At 41.9% G+C, this 18,405-nt stretch overlaps 1 protein-coding gene and 1 long non-coding RNA gene across 3 annotated transcripts; one reads left to right on the top strand and one right to left on the bottom strand.

Annotated features, from left to right (window-relative positions):
- Positions 1–6,826: 6,826 nt before the first annotated feature.
- LOC136950693 (uncharacterized) lies at positions 6,827–8,405 on the bottom strand. The gene is made up of 3 exons (XR_010877505.1): positions 8,190–8,405; positions 7,659–7,745; positions 6,827–7,467 (listed from the first exon to the last, which is right to left on the bottom strand). It is a non-coding gene; the product is annotated as an uncharacterized lncRNA (long non-coding RNA).
- Positions 8,406–8,603: 198 nt separating this feature from the next.
- On the top strand, positions 8,604–11,840 carry mettl9 (methyltransferase 9, His-X-His N1-histidine). Of its 2 annotated transcripts, XM_067244807.1 has the most exons (6): positions 8,604–8,939; positions 9,139–9,300; positions 9,454–9,644; positions 9,828–10,037; positions 10,206–10,390; positions 10,590–11,840. In XM_067244807.1, the coding sequence occupies exons 2-6, from the start codon at positions 9,205–9,207 to the stop codon at positions 10,799–10,801; spliced, it is 894 nt and encodes a 297-aa protein (XP_067100908.1). In that variant the 5' UTR covers positions 8,604–8,939; positions 9,139–9,204; the 3' UTR covers positions 10,802–11,840. The 2 variants fall into 2 exon arrangements, with proteins under 2 accessions (XP_067100908.1, XP_067100907.1); XM_067244806.1 differs by lacking the exon at positions 8,604–8,939 and having other exon boundaries at positions 9,071–9,300.
- The last annotated feature ends 6,565 nt before the right edge of the window (positions 11,841–18,405 follow it).

Consider the following 18,405-nt stretch of genomic DNA (forward strand, 5'->3'; position numbering starts at 1 on the left):
TGCAGTGGGTCCAGGAAAGGGTCTGTGATGGCTTTGAGGTGTGCCAGCACAAGGCGCTCAAAAGACTTCATTACCACAGAGGTCAGGGCGACGGGTCTGTAGTCATTGAGTCCTGTTGGCCTTGGCTTTTTGGGCACAGGGATGATGGTGGAGGACTTGAGACATAACATTTTGGTGAAAATGTTATTAATATTTGTAAAAAACAAACAAATATTTTGTCATTTTAATGTAAATAAATACATTTCAAGTTTGTCATTGTCTTTCTATCTGTATTTCCTGTAATTCAGAAATACAAAAAAAAAAACATGTATAATTTACAGAAAAAGTACTGGAATTTAAAGCTCCCATGGCATGAAAATGTCACTTTAGGAGGTTATTTGATAGGTGTAAACCAAGCCCTGGGTATTCTTCTCCGCCTTTGAGAAAATGAAAGCTCAAATGCTCCGATCTGAAAATCTTACCCTTATGTCGTCATAATGGTTACCTCCACTTTCTGTGCTTTGCCCACACAGAGAATTTGGCACACCAATGAGAAAAGGATCTACAACCGTGTGAGCGCGATATTGGTTTTCCTTGATAGACATCATGGCTTGCGACCGAAGCATGGCAGTTAGCCCCGCCTCTCTCCTCATAGCATTTAAAGCTACAGACACAGAAATGGCATGTCCTAAGGAAAGCTCATTGTGGGACTGCTCGTAGTGGCTGTAATTCTGCACCAAGGCTGAATTTCGGGAAAGAGACTTCAGATACAGTATTAGGGAACCACTAAAGCCTATATAAAAGCATCCAAAAACCGCATGCCATGGGACCTTTAATGTGTTTTTACCCTGTATGATGACAATATCTGTATTATTTATATAGATGTAGATTTTCTAAAATAAAACAGTAAACTAAACTACCACTATGCTAAAACATTGCTAAAATAACTTAAACCTGAGGGAATATAGTGTGGCATCACCACACCAATTAGCAAATGTGAATCCAAATGTGTGCTCTCGAAACTTAAGTTTCTATTTCTAAGGAAGGTTATCAACGGGAACAGACCAAAATTGCTGTTGACTCAACTGGATATAATTGCATAGATAATCTAATCATATAGCAAATGGCTCAATGCATTTGGATATAATTGCAGATAATCTAATGAAGACGTATTAGATAGTACTCAATTGCTGTGAAAGTACCATGTCAATTAAGTGAATAGCTAAGTACAAGTTCAAGATAAAACCAACGTATTTATTACACATATGTAAGGTGCAGGTGTGCACCTGATACACTCAAGTTGAGTATATCAGAAGACTGGACAGTGAATACGGGAAATCAAGGGAGTTAAATAGTATCACAATATGGGAGGATACGAGACTATTAGCATAGCCTTTGCAAGCACAGAAAAGGACACGCATGCTAGGTAGCTTTTGTTTATGTCTTTGTATAGGGCTCCTAGAAATTGCCTTGACGTTCCATCTATTTTCCTCGCTCAAGGTTGCATGGCATTATACACTTTGGTAATATTGTGACCTCTGACCTACACTAGTGTCACAGGCATTTCCTAGTCAAACCTTACAAAGAACAAACTTATGGCTATGCAGGCATAAGCAAAGAGCATAATGATTCAAGACCCTGGTATTGACCTTCCGAGCAGTGAACGGGACTGCACCCGTCTACATCAAGTTTCTCCTGCAGCCTTACACCCCCACCTGTCACCTACGGTCTTCTTCAGACAACCGCCTGATGGTCCCACCGCTCAAGACCGCCCGGTCCCATCAGAGATACTGACTGTCTCTCCACCTTCAAGAAAAGGCTCAAGACGCACTTGTTCCGGGAGTACAACGGTACTTAGGAATGGTTCGCTTGACCCGATGTTAGTTTCCTCAAGGATCACAATGACTCTTGCTTAGAGACTTGTTGCTCTTGTGGTTAGTGGTAACTGTTTTAAATTTTTGTTCTCACTGTGATATATTGTTTTTATTACTGTTGCTTGCTTTTTTCCACAGGTACACTTGCACTTATAGCGGTTCATGTTATTTAATTGTAACTTGTTTAACTACATGCTCTTATGGTTCTTCCCTTTGGCACTTACTTTGGTTGTTCACAATGTGTGCTTCATGTTTTGGCTACTCGCAATGTTTTTTGGCTATCTTGTTGTTATGATCAGTGACCTATGCACTTTGTAAAGCTCTCTCTTGGAAGTCGCTTTGGATAAAAGCGTCTGCTAAATGAATAAATGTAAATGTAAATAATGACAGTTTATCAATGATACAAGAAAAATAATTAATAGATAAGCATATTTCTCTCCTGGACATAACCAAGAGTTATGTTCTCTTGAGCTTAATATACCAAGCTATAGATCAAACATTGTTTATTAAAATCAGAGCATTTCAAACAGTACAAAAGTAATAAAGTAATCATTATCTTTAATTATTGTTAATTGATCTGTGGTTAAGGACAGACCTCTTCACTAATCAGAGCAAATAAGCCACATCTCAGTGAGTGTCGAAAAATCCCTCAACGAGAATGTCATCGCCCATCAACTGTTGTCAACTGTTGATGGATTGTGTCCATTCATTTGGAATGATCTTGAAAAAATGGGGGCTTGTAGTTAAAGAATAATTAAATTTCTAATTTCTGCGTACATCAGACTGTGCACACATTTTTGGCTGACTCCCCTTTAGAAGGGATTGAGTATTTTCTGGGATTATGATAACGCAATATGAACAACTCCAGTGAGGACCAACATCAGAACAAGTAGACCTTTAGTATACTGATGATTCTCAATCTTTCCGGAAAGCACATCTGTGAAAATAAATATCCTCTCATTCACACACAAGACATAGTAGGCCTATACCAATGCATGGATGCACTTCTTTTTTTTTTTTTTACAATTTGGCCTAAGAGTAATATTGTGCATTGGGTACTGGGCTACATTTATCCTAGGCTACTCACCAACTCTGACGTTTCCTTTTCCATTACCACATGTTCCTTCATTCACCTGAAAAGTGTAATTCCCTTGATTTGTTTTTTTGACGTTGTTAATCTGCAGATAGAATGTAGAGTTGATGGCACCACAGGTATATTCAGGCAGATTCTGGTCCTTTGTGCCATTGCAACGTAACACCGTTTTATTTAACTTCCACATGTGTTCCTTGACCTCACAGTTGTTGGAATCCTTTACATTGTACTTCACAATGCAGGAAATGTTTAGATGCATTCCCAATATTGCAACACGGCTCGGAGGGTGACATTGGACAACTTCGGCTGCAGACGAAACGCTGATTAGCCTAACATTAAATGGTGCCCTAATTATATTTAAAAATCATTTAAAATAAATGAAATTGAAAGACATGCCTACCTTGATTTGGGAGCCCAGGAATGAGGACAGCAATACACAGAAAAAGTTTCAGCATCTTGTCAGTCTCTTATCACACAGGCCTACTACGAGGGACCAGTAGCCTACGGTGTTCTTCCTGCATTTGACGACAAATATGAAATTGATGAATTCGGATAAATTATACTTGCCTATAAAGAGGCAAAAAAAATACACACTGCTGGGTGTTAGATTTTTTTTTTTATTATTTATTATTTCAAAGTCGCCTTTTTGTTCTAAAAAGCCCTTTAAAATGTCAATGACGTCATACACATTGTACGGCCAGAGATACTGCTTCACGTCAAGCTCTTCCCTTGGGGATTTATTTGGTTTTCACAATGTATGCATGTATCACAATGTATCATGTTTGGCTACCCGCAATGTTTGGGGCTATCTCGTTGTTATGATCAGTGACCTATGCACTTTTACAAAACTCTCTCTTGGAAGTCGCTTTGGATATAAGCATCTGCTAAATTCATAATTGTAATATAAATGTAAGCTCTGGGGTCTCATTTATAAAACTGTTCGTAGGATTCTTACTAAAAGTGTACGTAAGCCCAAAAGCCTAAAATGGCGTACGCCCCCCAAAAAAATCCGATTTACAAAACCGTGCGTACACACACCTGTAAGTAGGGCTGCAACTAACGATTATTTTAATAATCGATTAATCTGTTGATTCTTTTTTCGATTAATCGATGAATCGGATAAAAAAACAAAAACAAAAAAGCATTAATTTCCAACCCTTTATTCAAAAACAGAACTGACAGTGCAAATTCACAGTGCAAAAAATCTTCAGAATGTGCACAAACAGGCACACAATTTTGAAAAAGTTATTAATATTAGCGTGGATTTAATGCTATTTTCCAAAATGAGCAATTTATTTGAGTTTTGTTTAAAACTTTATTAAAAATTGAAAGGTTGTGGAAGTAGGCCAGACTTTATTAGAATAATCTGGTGTATATTTAAGATTTTTTTACACAATTTTGAAAAAAGATAAGATTTGCGAGGATTACGATATTTTCAAAGATTAGTGATTTTCTATAATTTTATTTGAAACTTCATTGAAAAAGTAAATGCTGTGGAAGTATACCAGACATTGTTAAGATACTCTGGTGTCTGTTTGAGGTTTTATATTCCAAAAAATATTATACAAGTCTAAATTTTTCAAAATGGTATGGGTTATTTTTACCCGGTCCCTAACGCTATGCTGCAAAGTAGCGTCTTCCGAATGTGAGACGAATGTTGAATATGAAACTAACTTCACCTCGGTCAATTAACACACTGTTTCGATGTATTTAGTGTGAAATGCTCCCACACATTGGATGACTTGGGTCGTACTGTTTCTCTGCCTCCGCCATGTGTTTCAGAACAACGCTTCTCAACAACGTCTCTCCGATGGCCTTTCCTCTACCTCCGCTCCGCTCCGCGCTCAACTAAACTTTTTTTTTAAATACTCAAACATCTCCGCGACATATTGAGTGGCGTAATAATAGATAATGAAATTCGTTGCCAACGCTTTTAATAATCGATTTGATCGATTTAATCGATTTGTTGTTGCAGCCCTATAATAGTCTAATAGCTAATGTAATATTGCACATATTTTTGTCCTATTTCCCCTAAAGCAATAAGGCTAGCCTACTTAAAGAGACCTTCCACTCATAAAGTATGTTCTAAATGGCATAAATGCTGCCAATTAATAATTGACGTAACAACGTAGGATTGTAGCCTATCGATTAAGGTACTCGAAAGCATGTACACTGTCTGCTTCATTTGATCTTGATAGGCTAAGCATTCTGTAGCAAATAATAACAATAAACCCACTATTTATTAATTAAAACTACTTCAGCATAATAATGCACTTAAAATAGCCTACAAACGTGAGCAAAGGCAGCAATCGCTATCGAATTAACAGACGTGCAATTTAGCTATCCCGGGGAAAAATACAAACAACGAAAATCACCAGTTAACTTAATTTAAATTACCAAGAACTATAGTAATACAATAACAGGCTTAAATGAACTGACAACATAAGTTATACGACTTACAGTTCTCAAGGACGTGTGCTATTCTCCGACATGCACTCTAACAATCACTGCTGATAGACTGCCTAAAATTGTGTACAGCCGTGGTGGATCGCAACGGCATACTCAACATAGAGGAAACACTGAGTAAATACTTAGACGAGTTACATTTGACCAGAACAGAGAAATATGTATATGCTTTTTTGAGTGAGTCCCAAAACTCTCTTCTACCTTACACCGCTCCGTAGCTGGCTGTTGAAATCACAGACTCCTTGTAGTCATCGTTGTGTTTTGATGGCCCTTTATTGATCACAATGTTCTTCCATTGAACATGATGGCTGTCTCGTGAATTTGTGGCTAAATAATATATTGCTGGTAGATCAATTATTTAATGAGAAGGGTTGTCCTTTGACTTATGAAGAGTTTCTTGCTAAATACAGGATACCAGTCACACCTGTAGGTGTACTGGTAGGTACATGTGCAGCAGTAGCCTACAGTTTCAAACTGTCCTTGAAGACTTGTCAGAGCTTTCAAGAACATGCTCCCCTTCAGGGAGCCCACACATGAGCAGGAGGTGTGAAAATTTCTTATCATTTATGAAACCATTTTGGCTGTGAATTAGTGTGTGAATTAGTGTCAGTATGGGCAACTTGCTCCTACCAAAACTTGCTGTTGAAAATAGAGGAAATACCTTGCTCTAGTGGCTGGTAGAGGTAATAAAAGGAGGAACCCTATTCACTCACAGCCATGGTGCTTACATTCCACAGCCATCAAACAGAAAGAGATGGCCAGGGAGACACAGTGATCCTGCTGTCCGTCCTGGTGTGGTCAGCAGGGGGAGAGGAGGCCAGTCATGTAGTCCTTACCTCGTTGGCAAAGCCCTGAGATTAAGTTATCCTTACACATCGGGTTGGGAATGACCAACATAATTGTATTATTAATAGATAAATGACAATTTTACATTTGATAATTACCTTTTATACAATACTTTTTTTTCAACCGTGAATAAAGAATGGCTACACCAACTAATGACAACATTTCAATGTCAAATAACAAAAGGGGGATTTTGAGCATTGGCTTCTTCCTATAGACAATATTGCATTTTATTTGCAATGCACCTTTCTTGCACTCAAAGCCCTCGGATTGGGGACATTTTAATAAGAATCGAGATGTTATTATTAAACTGTAGTACTAATTTTTGTTCACCAATAACAAAGTTCACAGCAGTGCAATCACTTGGTCCAGTATACTGGACCAAGTGATTTAAGTTTGGTTTGTCTTAGAAGGGTCGAATATCAGAAGTACCTTGGAGCATTCTTGCCCAGCGCCAGGTGTGAGATTTTCACCTGATAGAAGCGTGCAGACCTCAGTGTCCTGTTCTCATTATGTGGCAACACAATTTAACAAGCAAAACTCCTCCCAATGAATGCGTAACAGTCACAGATCATGTTAGTTGTGCCTTTAATAAGATGCAATTGTATGCATTCATAAATCAATAGTGAAACCGTAGAAAAACGAGTAAATAAATAAGCAATTCAAAAGGTGATTGTGAGTAACCAAAACGTCTGCATTTAGGTATACATGTCTATATTGTTCAAACTAGTGCCAACTCGCTCCACTTGCATCTCCGACACGTCCTCTGCCCTCATATCCTGATGTTGCATGGTGTCTCTTGCCCGACGGTCCGCTCTCATCTCCGGTGTTTCCTTTGCCCTCGCTTCCCGACAGCGCACGGCATTCCTTGCCCGACGCTCCGCTCGCATCTCTGGTGTTTCCTTTGCCCTAACTTCCCGCATGCGCATGGCGTCCCTTGCGCGACGCTCTGTTCGCATCTCCGGTGTTTCCTTGGCTCTTGCTTGCCGACGGCGCACGGCGTGTGTTGCCCGACGCTCCGCTCGTTGCTCTGGGGTCTCCTCGGCTCGCGCACGGCTCAAGCTCATCCGATTCTTAGCTAGGCGTGCGTTTCGTGCTTCGTCTGTCTCTGCTGCTCGTGCACGGCGGGTCGCCTCGCGCCTCGCCTCGCGCCTCTTCTCGCACCACGTATGGCTATCTTTAGGCATATCTGTTAACAACCCGTTTATACCCCTGCGTGAGGACAAAAAGGCGACTGTCAATGCACAAACTGTATACCAGCCTATACTATTCGGTAGGTTATTTTCCTTATGTAGGATACTGTTATAGCCTGAAAAAACGAAACAGATGTATTGCCATGTACGATTTCAAATACAAGGAATTTGCTATGAAAAGTAAATACATCAAACGTTATATGCACTTACAAAATTGTAAAAGCCTTTGTAGTCTTGCGGCCCCTGAGGGCTCCAGTGACCTGGTCGCCCAATTATTCCCTGTCGATCGCTGCTCAACTGAAAAGTTAGATAACGTACGTAAACCTACTTTTAAGGTAGACTAATGTATTTTGTACAATAATGGTAGATTCTTAATCGCTTAGTGCAGCTCAACGTGGCGGCGAGTTTGTACTACTGTACACAACCGAAATTCGATTGAAATTGGCATCAGGGATCGGGTTCTATTTTTCTATTCGCATGCCCGTTTTCTGACCCCGAGTAAACCACAATGCCGTGAGAAAGATTTCGAAGGACTTCCATGGAAAATGAATGATGTTGGAATTTCAGAAAAGTGCCGAGTGGATCCCGGTGTTGTACGGTGACCTATAGAAAACCGTGACCAGGGTCGCTGTTCTAATGGCTTGCCAACGTAGGGTTAGGACTCAAATTCTGACCACTACGTTAGCTAGCAAAGCTAATTTGGCTAACGTTAGCAAACTGTGGCATTAGCAATGAACTTACCAGGCATGCATTTTTGTCTTATCCCTTTAAACGTTAAGTCGTTCATATATTGTACAGTTGTGGCATACAATTTTATTCTCTTTTGTTGTAAAATCTACAAAAGAACTCGGACCGCGGTCTCCCGTCTTTCTTCCATGCCAAAAGGGGTGTGTCTCGGAGCGTATCCTTCCGCGCACAACAAAGACGTCACACGTAGCACGCTGTCGTACGGAAGTAAATATGGAGGCCACTGAAGTTAGCACCTGCGTCTCAAATCTCAGTATCTTTGGTACTACTACTAATACAGTGCAAATACACGAGTCCGTTTCTCACCAAATATACGTATGTTTATATACGTATGTTGCATATTCCGCCTGGAACCTGGCTAGATTGGAGGTTTTGGACAATAATTCATTTGACTGCCAGTGACACTTCCTACCCAAACCTAATATCCAATTTAGGACAGTACTATGTTGCCTTTCTCGTCTGTAATTTGTCTCTGTATATCATGTGTCTAATACAGTCACATACGAATTGTAATAAAAGGCTAATAAAGAAATATGAGCTGGAGGTGGTCACCTGTAATTCAGGACACATTTGAAGGTAACACAGGAAGTACCACACGGGAACTAATTTGTTGTTTACTTTTCGAGAGTCACAAAAAAGCAGTCTTGATATAGGTATTTAACAAACAACCAAAATCTATACACTCTACGGATTAAGGCGCTTAATAGATAACATGTGGATTTCAAAAGCCAACCACACCCTAAGGTTTGTGTATTCGTTGTTAGCAGGAGCTTAAGTCGTGCAGTAGGGTTACGTGTGCACTCTCAACTGGATGGTTTTCCTTCTGCATCTTATATTACACATGTCTGGTTGTTATTTCGTGTTGGTCGGTCATTCTGCTTGATCGGCGGGTATCTCATTCACACGTATGTGTTGAGCTACTGTCAATATGTGTTATCTACAGCTGAGGACATTGCTCTTTCTAGCGTGGGTCGTAGGATACATCGCATTTCTTCTCGCCATTAGAAGAATGTGGACGGGTAAATACGTGCGGAGTCCACTCGCCCGTTCCTTTTTCATGAACATGGTGAGCGAAAGCGAAGCAACCACGCTCGAAACGCAGGAGGTATGTTGTTACTTAATTTGGGTTGAAAAATTATGTTACCAAATATTTCTCAGAGGGACATGTGTCAGTCACTTGATCAGCTGTACATCGCTTCCATGTGTTGTGGTGGCGAATCTGTTCGAGCTTGTCTCTCTCTCTCTCCGCACCCTCAAGTGGTATCGGTGTACCCCCGACCTTCTCGGGGAGGCGATGCAACCTTTGTTTGTCCAGAGCCACCTGGACTCCGACACTCAAGCTTTCCTCAGACGCAGCGTTGAGAAGTCAGGCTGGATGTTTACTCAGCTCTACCACTCCTTTGTGTCCACAGTCCTTAGCCCGCTCGTCTCGCGCACATCCATCAACGGGTAGGAACTTGAAATGGGTTTCATTTTCTACTCCACTCTTTCTCATTCACATCTTTCTTTCTTCCTCTCTCTCTGTCTGTCTCTCTGAGCTCTCCCCTTTTCAGCTCACTAGCAGCACAGAATAAAGCTACTAAAGTCTCCCTGTCTCATATCTCCCTCCCTCCAACTCCGTCCTCCTCTCAGGTTCCTGAGTCGTGGCTCCATGTTTGTGTTCTCTGCGGATCAGTTCCGCCGGCTGCTCCGCATCGCCCCCGAGTGGCGGGCAGAGAGACTGCTGGACCTGGGGGCTGGGGATGGGGGAGTCACGGATGTAATGGGGGCTCACTTCAGAGAGGTGTACGCCACAGAGGTCTCCCCGCCTATGAAGTGGCATCTTCAGAGGAGGAATTACAAGTGAGTCCCTCTCGTTTGTAGACGCTTACACACACACGCACACACTTTGCCTCCCCCCTTGAGAACAGGAAATACACATGCAGCAATGCATTGTGATGATACCTTACAATGTCCCCCTGTCTGTATCCCACCCCCTCCCTCCTTTTCCCCCCCTCTCCTCTCCACCAGGCTTTTGGGTATAGAGGAGTGGCAGCAGGCTGGCATCCAGTACGACCTGATCAGCTGTCTGAACCTGCTGGACCGTTGTGACGAGCCCCTGGAGCTCCTCAGGGCCATCAGGCAGGCGCTGGTGCCCAGGACAGGAAGACTCTTGCTAGCCGCAGTGCTGCCCTTCCAGCCCTACGTGGAGATAGGTCAGTCGCCCGTCCTCTCGTCTCCCTGGTTGGCAGTCACTGTTGTTAAGGGTTTAGTGAGTGTTTTTTGAGAATATAGTGAGTTGTTGATGCTGTTCTTAGGAGCCAATGGTGAGGCTTTTTTTTTTACTAAGCTATGCATTACTTACTAACTTGATGTTGTTTGTGTGTCTGTGTTGGTGTTGGTGGCAAATGGCAGGTGGCAAATGGCAGCGCCCCCAAGAGCACCTGAAAGTGAAGGGCAAGACGTGGGAGGAGCAAGTGACGAACCTGTCCAATGAGGTGTTCCGGGGGGCGGGGTTTGAGGTGGAGGCGGTTACTCGTCTTCCCTACCTGTGCGAGGGGGACATGTACAAGGACTACTACGTCCTGGACGACGCCGTGTTCGTCCTGAAGCCCGTGGACGAGTGAAGCCCGACCAGGATCCTCTTCTGGAGTCCAGAAGCTCCATCCTTGTGACCTCACAGGTCAACCGATCATCTCAGCCATGTTGTTATTCATCCATGTCCTACAAACGCAGGGGAATTGCCAAGCTGGCTCTCCTGAACCTGAGGTCGGGTGCTGGTTTTATTTTACATGGGTGGGACATGTCTGGGATGGGACATGTTTTGCAAATCTGTCTGCCCCCCCCCCATCCCCCACACACAGAAAATTATATTTAACAGCTGCATCGTCATAAAAAAAAGAAGAAGTCTGAAAACAGTTTGAAAACAAACTTACACCCCTGGGTCTGAATCTGTCTATAACATTTAAGACGTTTTATCTGTGTGTACAGAAGGGCTCTTTTCCCTTTTGTGGTGCTGTTTGAAGGCTGGTACATGTGGCTGTTGATAGTTCTTCAAGCTCTGCAGTCTATTGTCACTGTTGTACGATGGTATTTTGTTGACATCATCATTGTGACCCATTACAGTGGACTGATGAATCTTGACAAAGCTCAGGTAGCTTGTATGCATCTACCATCTTGTGTAATACCTTTACTTTATTGTGCGAAAACAAGTTGATTTGTCTGTTTTTTTTAATGAAATGTAACCTTGAGGGTATTGTACACCTGTGTTGCAGTTGGTGAAAAAATAAGTCTTCCTCTGTTGAACTGTAACTGTCATTCTCACCCTTCTCACTGGGTCATTCCTTCCACAGCAGTAGCTTGTGTAAGAATGAAATCTGTTGTCTGGATTTAGGCAGGCATAGATAGAATTCCTACCTTTTGTTGCTTGTAAACGCACACAACTTTCAGAGGACCAACATAAGAAAAGCACACATTTCTCATGCATTATTAATATCCATTTACAGTCCCGTTACAGGGGTGTTAATAATGAAAGCAATATGAGGCCTTTCAAAATTAGTACCTCCCATCCATATCGTTCATGTTTACTCGTATGTGCCACTCATTGTATTACTGTATTTGATGGCTTATCACCACAGAGCCAATAAAATGATTTTTTTTCTGTGACTCATCTTCATAATTGTTTGCTAGTATGAATGTCAAGATAAATGTCAAGATAAATCATGAAAATGTTGACAATTCATTTGGGTGTGTTGTTTGAGTATATTATTTTGTATATTAGGAGGTTTATTATATTCTTTTTTAGCTCATCATAGGTGTAAGTCTAGTTAAACATACTTATATCTGTGTGAAATCTTTCATGTACTGTTCACCTCTTGTTGGATTCACAACTATGTCTTACTAGTTTGGATAGGCTGCATATACAGTGTTCCTATCTGTCCATATTTGGGTAGACTTTGTCACAATGTGGATGACAATATGGGACCATAGAATATCACAGGAACAAGGGACAGACGATTTGCAGAGAATGACTGTCCCATAGACTACAAGACCTGCTACTTCCGTCCATAACCCCTCCCGACCCAACTAACAAAGAGCACAGAACAGCAAAAATAATCATCAGGAATAATAATTGAACAAAGTAAACAAAATCACCACTATTCCAACAGTACAACACAAATAAAAGATTGTCAATTAAACACTATGGTTGGTGGGTGTGTGTGGGGGAGGGGGTCTCTGGCTAGGACAGGGTCATGATACCCTCTCTCTCCCTTCATAAAGAAGTGATGAACTATGAATGTATGGAAATGTACATGAGCCGTGGTGTTGCATTCTGGGGTGGGAGGCAGATCACGTGGTCTCTTTGTAGCCTGCAACACAAATCCACGAATGGAGCCCTACACCAGCCCGTTGAGCTGCATGTACATGTTTGTGTGCGTGCGTCCTTCTCACACTGCATCTAAACATGCGATCAAGCAAACTTGCATACACACATGCCTTCTTGCGACCCCCTTCCAACCCAGCTAGAAGTGGTTGATTCTTCCCTGAAACTTCATTATTACAGTACACACACGGTGGATTTTTACCAGTCCTAGACTCCAGTGAAATGCTATGCAAGTTTGGTGGGGACAATTGTTGTTCCCAGTAGTCCAGTGTGCAGGAGGGGGGGGGGGGGGGCAGGATGGTTTGGGCAAGAGTGGCCATGGCAGCAGCTATTCCCACACAAAGGGGGGGGGGGCTTCTCTGAGGGCTGTGCCACCGTGGAACTGGAAGAGAGGTGAGAAGAAAAAACACAGAGATGAATAAGGTTACTTCACTGCACCAGTTTACTGCAGAAGCCTAATTAACTAATGTACATTAAGTAATGCACACAGACTACACCCCAGTAACTCTAAAAGTCTAGGTACGAGGATGGAAAGACAGAGGGTGAAAAAATCAACCAAAAAACTGTTTCATTTTAGAGGATGACGACACCTTTATACAGAGACGCTTCATTTATGGGCCACTGTAGCGCATTGCTTTTGGAGATTGAGAAACTGTGAGCGAACAAAAAAGATGCTGACAACATTAACAATCATTATTAAATTCTTTGGAAGTATTCTGTCACATTAATATGTTTAGATGAGCGACACATCCCTGTTGAAATTTTGTTTTAAGTGTTACCATGTATTTTCATGTTTAATTCACTTTTGCTAATTGAGTTGTAGATTTGTTATAATCAGACATTTCCCCTCTTCCGTGACTGACAAATATGACATCTAATTGACATAATCATCATATTCACATTCAAAATAAATCAGACACCATAACAAGAAGGGAAGTGTCAAGTCATTTCAGCTCTTTATCTCTTTGACTATGGTTTACTATTCACGAGACCATTGTACTCTATTCCTCCGTCAGTGTCAATTTGGATGATGCACAATGTTTTTTTTATGTCTTCACAACCATCATCTTATATGACCTCCTTCGGTATATCTCATTCATGTTATATTGTTTTGCATTGTTTATATAAAAGACATAATGTACTTTATGTTTATTGTTTGCTATGCAACCAATACATTATGGGATTAACATTATGTGGCACCACACCACTGCATTGTGGCAAATCAAAAGTTAGGCTGTTCTTGTGTGGCCTGAAACGTTCGGAGCCAAATCTATTCGTTTTTTGTTTTTGTTTGTTCATTTATAATTGAATGAACGTGTTAACTATGCTTTTGCCCTTGCTTAAAGAAAAATATAAATATAAGTGATATTAGATGGTAGCATGTGTTCTGTTCACGTATTCTAAGTCAAATTTACACCTATTTGAGGTTTCACAGACTGAGTGGGACTAGTGGGGGGACTAGTGGGAACAAAAAATGTTTCACTGGAGTCTAGGACTGGCAAAGTCTACTGTGTGTCTACTGTAATACTAATACTCATTTATTTGCAAGACCTTCTCGGGCCGTACGTTGCAAATATAACACGCCGTAGCAAGCTTTATTATGAGCTTATGCTGCTGTATGTGAATATGTAACGCTATGTTTTAGGAAATGTCTTGTCTTATCTGTTGTGCCTGTGCTTTATATGTTTCACTGTGGGAGAGTGGGAAATGTCATCGATTCCTTTTTATGTCTTGACATGTGAAGAAATTGACAAACTTTAACTGTGCTTCAGACTCTGCATAGCCTTGAGTTTTTTTGCGTCAGGTATAGGCTAAATTTTTATACAGTATAGGCGATGCAGAAAACATTGGCAAAGCCGCAGCATGCGTTGCTGTAAGAAAAGTGTACTTGGCGCTTAACCAGCTGATGAATCAATTCATCATATTCCCTGGCCATGTCCCAGTCAATGAAATCAAAGAGGGATTTACACATAGGCCTACATGCATATACACATATATAGTACATGATATAAGCTCAGTAGCCTACATATATCCTCATAAGTGTCTATGAATTCGTATCAATTAGATACTCTTTGGCCTTGTTTTTATCTAGCCTACTTATTCTGAAAGAGTTGAGATCATTATTTTCGCTTGCAAGATCTCATTCGATTATTAATTTCCATTAAGCCTACTGCCAGCAGGCACATTTAAAGAAATGTGATCTGATTGGGGTAATGAGGCACTTAAGATGAGCCTATACATTTCCCCAAAACTTTCGCATTTATAGCTTATCGGCAATTTTTTGCCAAGCTTCTTGTCTTGCTCTGGCAGCGGCGGTGTTTGACTTAGCCATGATAATATTCTTATTGTCTTCGTAGAGACAGACTCATTATAATAGTTTGCTCGGATGCCATCATACCGTTAGAAAATCACGGTTTTGGTGATCGACCTTTCCTGCCTTTTGAAGTAGGACGTGCACGTGCAATTTCCCTGATAAGTTTAGCCTGATTGAAATTAACCACATGATTTGGATGCGGATCAGCCGTTGACGAACCGATATTTGCTGTTCTCACTCATCTCGCTAATGTTAACATGCTAAAGGGACAATTGATTAACTTCAACCCTTACGACGAACGGGGCCCAAGTCTATGGAGGATTATAGGGGCCAAAACGAAATAAATAAATAAATAAATAATTGAATGGTTAAATACTTGAATAAATGACTAATTATATAATACAAATCTTAAATAAATGACTAATTATATAATTTAATTCCTAATTGACATACACAATTGATAAATTACCAATTAAACTTTCATTATCCACGTGTTATGGAGGATTATAGGGGCCAAAACTAAATAAATAAATACATAAATATTTGAATGGTTAAATACTTTAAATAATTATATAATACAAAGCTTAAATAAATGATTGATACATGATAATTGACATACACAATTTATAAATTACATGAGTGTATATAGTGTGTGTATATATAGATTTACGTTTTCATGTGTTCACATTTATAAATGTATACTTTCATCTATCCACGGAGTAACTTGTTGCAGCAAAATAAATCTGTCGTCATGTCGTCACCTGTCAAAAGTGTTTGCGATGAGGACTTGAGTGGTTTGTTGGAAACCGTCACACCTGCGGGGGGGGGCGGGGGTAGCCTGGTCCTAACCAAACTCTCGTACATTGCATTTGTACAGAGAGTCTGGCCTTGCTCCATTGACAAGCGTTGACTTCCTTGTAGGCGGTACTCTGTTGAAGTTTAAAACTATTGATCTGCCCAGAGCCACTCTGATCTGCCATAACCAATCGCTAGCGTTCGCCTTAGCCAATTCCTTCACCACTACTGTAACAGAGCTAGCTGCCGTAGCAGGAAAATCAAACTGTTCCCGAACCCCGTGGGTAGGAGGGCCACAACATCATGGCCACCAACAAAACTCAGCAAAACTTGTTCTTGCTCCAGCTTTAGCTGTTGGATATTCGGCAGCGTTTCCACAACAGAGCGAATGGCTTTGCTCGCATCTTTCTCCGCCGCCATTACGGAACAACAACCCAAACTAGTGCACGACATCAACGTCATTGTTATCAGCCACTCCCTCTGTTCGCTGATTCGCCGGTAGAAAATCAACCTGAAAAATATGACTTACGTACCTCATGGCCAGACCTATGTACAGAAGCAAAAATATAATTGAGCCAAATTATTTTTGTTTGGATTATTTATCACTTGTATTATTGTTTTTATTGATTTTATGTAAAGCACCTTGAGCTACAATTCTTGTATGAAATGTGCTATATAAATAAAGTCTTACTTACTTACTACTAAGAACTGAAGGGTTACCTCAGGTGAACTAGCCTTATAATTTGGCATGAGGTGTGTAGCCAATCTGTTTGTTTAATGTTGTCATAACCGGATTCAGGAGAAGCCATGGGAAGTGATGATTGGTCCAAGTGAGGTGGTGTACAGGGAGAAGAGGAGGGGTCTGAGGACAGAGCCCTGTGGGACACCAGTGGAAAGCTGGTGAGGGCCTGACACTTTGCCTCCCCAGGACACCTGGTAGGATCTTCCCGACAGGTAGGATGAGATCCACTGAAGTGCAGTGCCAGTGATGCCAATGGGCGGGGGAGGTGGGTTAAGAAGATGAGTTAACCCTTGTGTTATCTTCGGGTCATTCTGACCCATCAGTCATTGTGACCCACCTTCGTATTGCGACAAATTTACCTCATACAAAAACAAAGTGAAGCATTTTCTTTTAACTGTCGGGCTGTCTCAGACCCCCCACATTGGAATGGTTAAAAGAAAATTATTTTTATTTGTTTTTGTATTGGGTAATATTGGGTAAACACAACGATGGTTCGTTATGAACCTTTGGGTCATGTGACCCGAAGGCAGCACGAGGGTTAAGAAGAAGAGTTGAGAAGGTAGAGAACATTTTGTGAGGGTTTGAGGCAGAGTTAATTTCATTCAGGAAGTAGTGGGTTTTAGCACCAGTTATGTGAGCAGAGAACGATTTAAGGAGGGAGTGATACTTATCAAGGTCCAGACCGTCTTTGGCCTTGCGCTATCTCCTCTCAGCTGCCCTAAGGGTGGAACGTTCTTCACGAATAAGATCTGTGAGCCAATGGCAGGGGGGAGAAGATCGTGCAGGCCTGGTTGACAGGGGACAGAGAGTGTCAAGTGATGCAGTTAATATGGACAACAGGGTGTTGGTGGCAGTGTCAGTGGGGTGGGACTTGAACTTGTCAATGGGAGGGAGGATGTTACAGTGGAGGAGAAAAGTGAGGGGGATAGGGAGCAGAGGTTGCGACGGAAAGTTACGAGGGATGGGGAGACAGGAGGAGTTGGAAGGAGAGAGACAGAGAACTGGATAAAGGAGTGATCAGAGATGTGTAGTGGGGTTACAGAGGTTAAGTCAGTGATACAGTTACGTGTCAGGATGAGGTCGAGCTGTTTGCCTGCCTTGTGGGTCGCCGGTGTGTTCAGCAGCGTCAGGTCGAAGCAAGTCAGGAGAGACAAGAAGTCGACGGCCTGCGTTCCTACGAGGTGGATGTGGAAGACCCAAGGATTATCAGCGGGGTTCCATCATCCGGGAGGATGCTGAGGAGCTATAAGTCGGCTATATAGTGGCCCTGGTGGATGATAGAGGACAACTAAGAGTGCTTTGATAGGATCAGTTAGCATCACATAATGGTGTTCAAATGATTTGGCGGTGACAGAGGGGGTGGATGTGTATTTAATATGTCGGGAAAGAAGCAAACCTGTCCCACCACCTCCGCCGGTTGAGCGGGGTGAGTGAGAGAACGAGTGGTTGACGGAGAGAGCAGCTGGAGTTGCAGTGTTCTCTGGGCGGATCCATGTCTGTCAGCGCAAGGGCGTGAAGAGAAGCATGGGATGCAAAGGCCGGGATGAAGTCTGCCTTGTTCAGAGCAGACTGGCAGTTACAGAGCCCTATAGAAAGAGAGAGGGCAGGTGGAGGAGATCTGGATGTGGAAGTGGACCGTATATACTTTGTGACATATCTACGCCTGCGAGTGGTGTAATGAACGCGAATGCTGAAGAAACACATGCTAGCTATAAATATGTTCTAGGTAGAATAGAATACAGATAGGGTGATACTTATCAGAAGAGGTGATCCGGCCTCGTTGGCCATCCTCAGTGGACTCCCGCAGGTAGACTCCCTGTCTTTGTTCGACCGTGTCTTCGTGCACCGGGGCTGCCAGACGAGGCTGCCACTGCAGTGCTAGCCGCCTTAACCCTTGTGCTGCCTTCGGGTCACATGACCCAAAGGTTCATAACGAATCATCGTTGTGTTTACCCAATTTTACCCAATACAAAAACAAAGGTAAAGTTGTCGCAAT

This window comes from Osmerus mordax, chromosome 10, assembly GCF_038355195.1.
Source record: "Osmerus mordax isolate fOsmMor3 chromosome 10, fOsmMor3.pri, whole genome shotgun sequence".
In the NCBI taxonomy this organism is placed as follows: domain Eukaryota; kingdom Metazoa; phylum Chordata; class Actinopteri; order Osmeriformes; family Osmeridae; genus Osmerus; species Osmerus mordax.

What these genes read in the sequence shown, in the direction of transcription:
- mettl9 (XM_067244806.1), top strand. Translation starts at nt 9,124, where the DNA reads ATGTGTTATCTACAGCTGAGGACATTGCTCTTTCTAGCGTGGGTCGTA. An exon ending in CCACGCTCGAAACGCAGGAG is followed by an intron (nt 9,301 to 9,453) that starts GTATGTTGTTAC and finishes CGCACCCTCAAG; the next exon opens with TGGTATCGGTGTACCCCCGA. An exon ending in CCAGCCCTACGTGGAGATAG is followed by an intron (nt 10,391 to 10,589) that starts GTCAGTCGCCCG and finishes GGCAAATGGCAG; the next exon opens with GTGGCAAATGGCAGCGCCCC.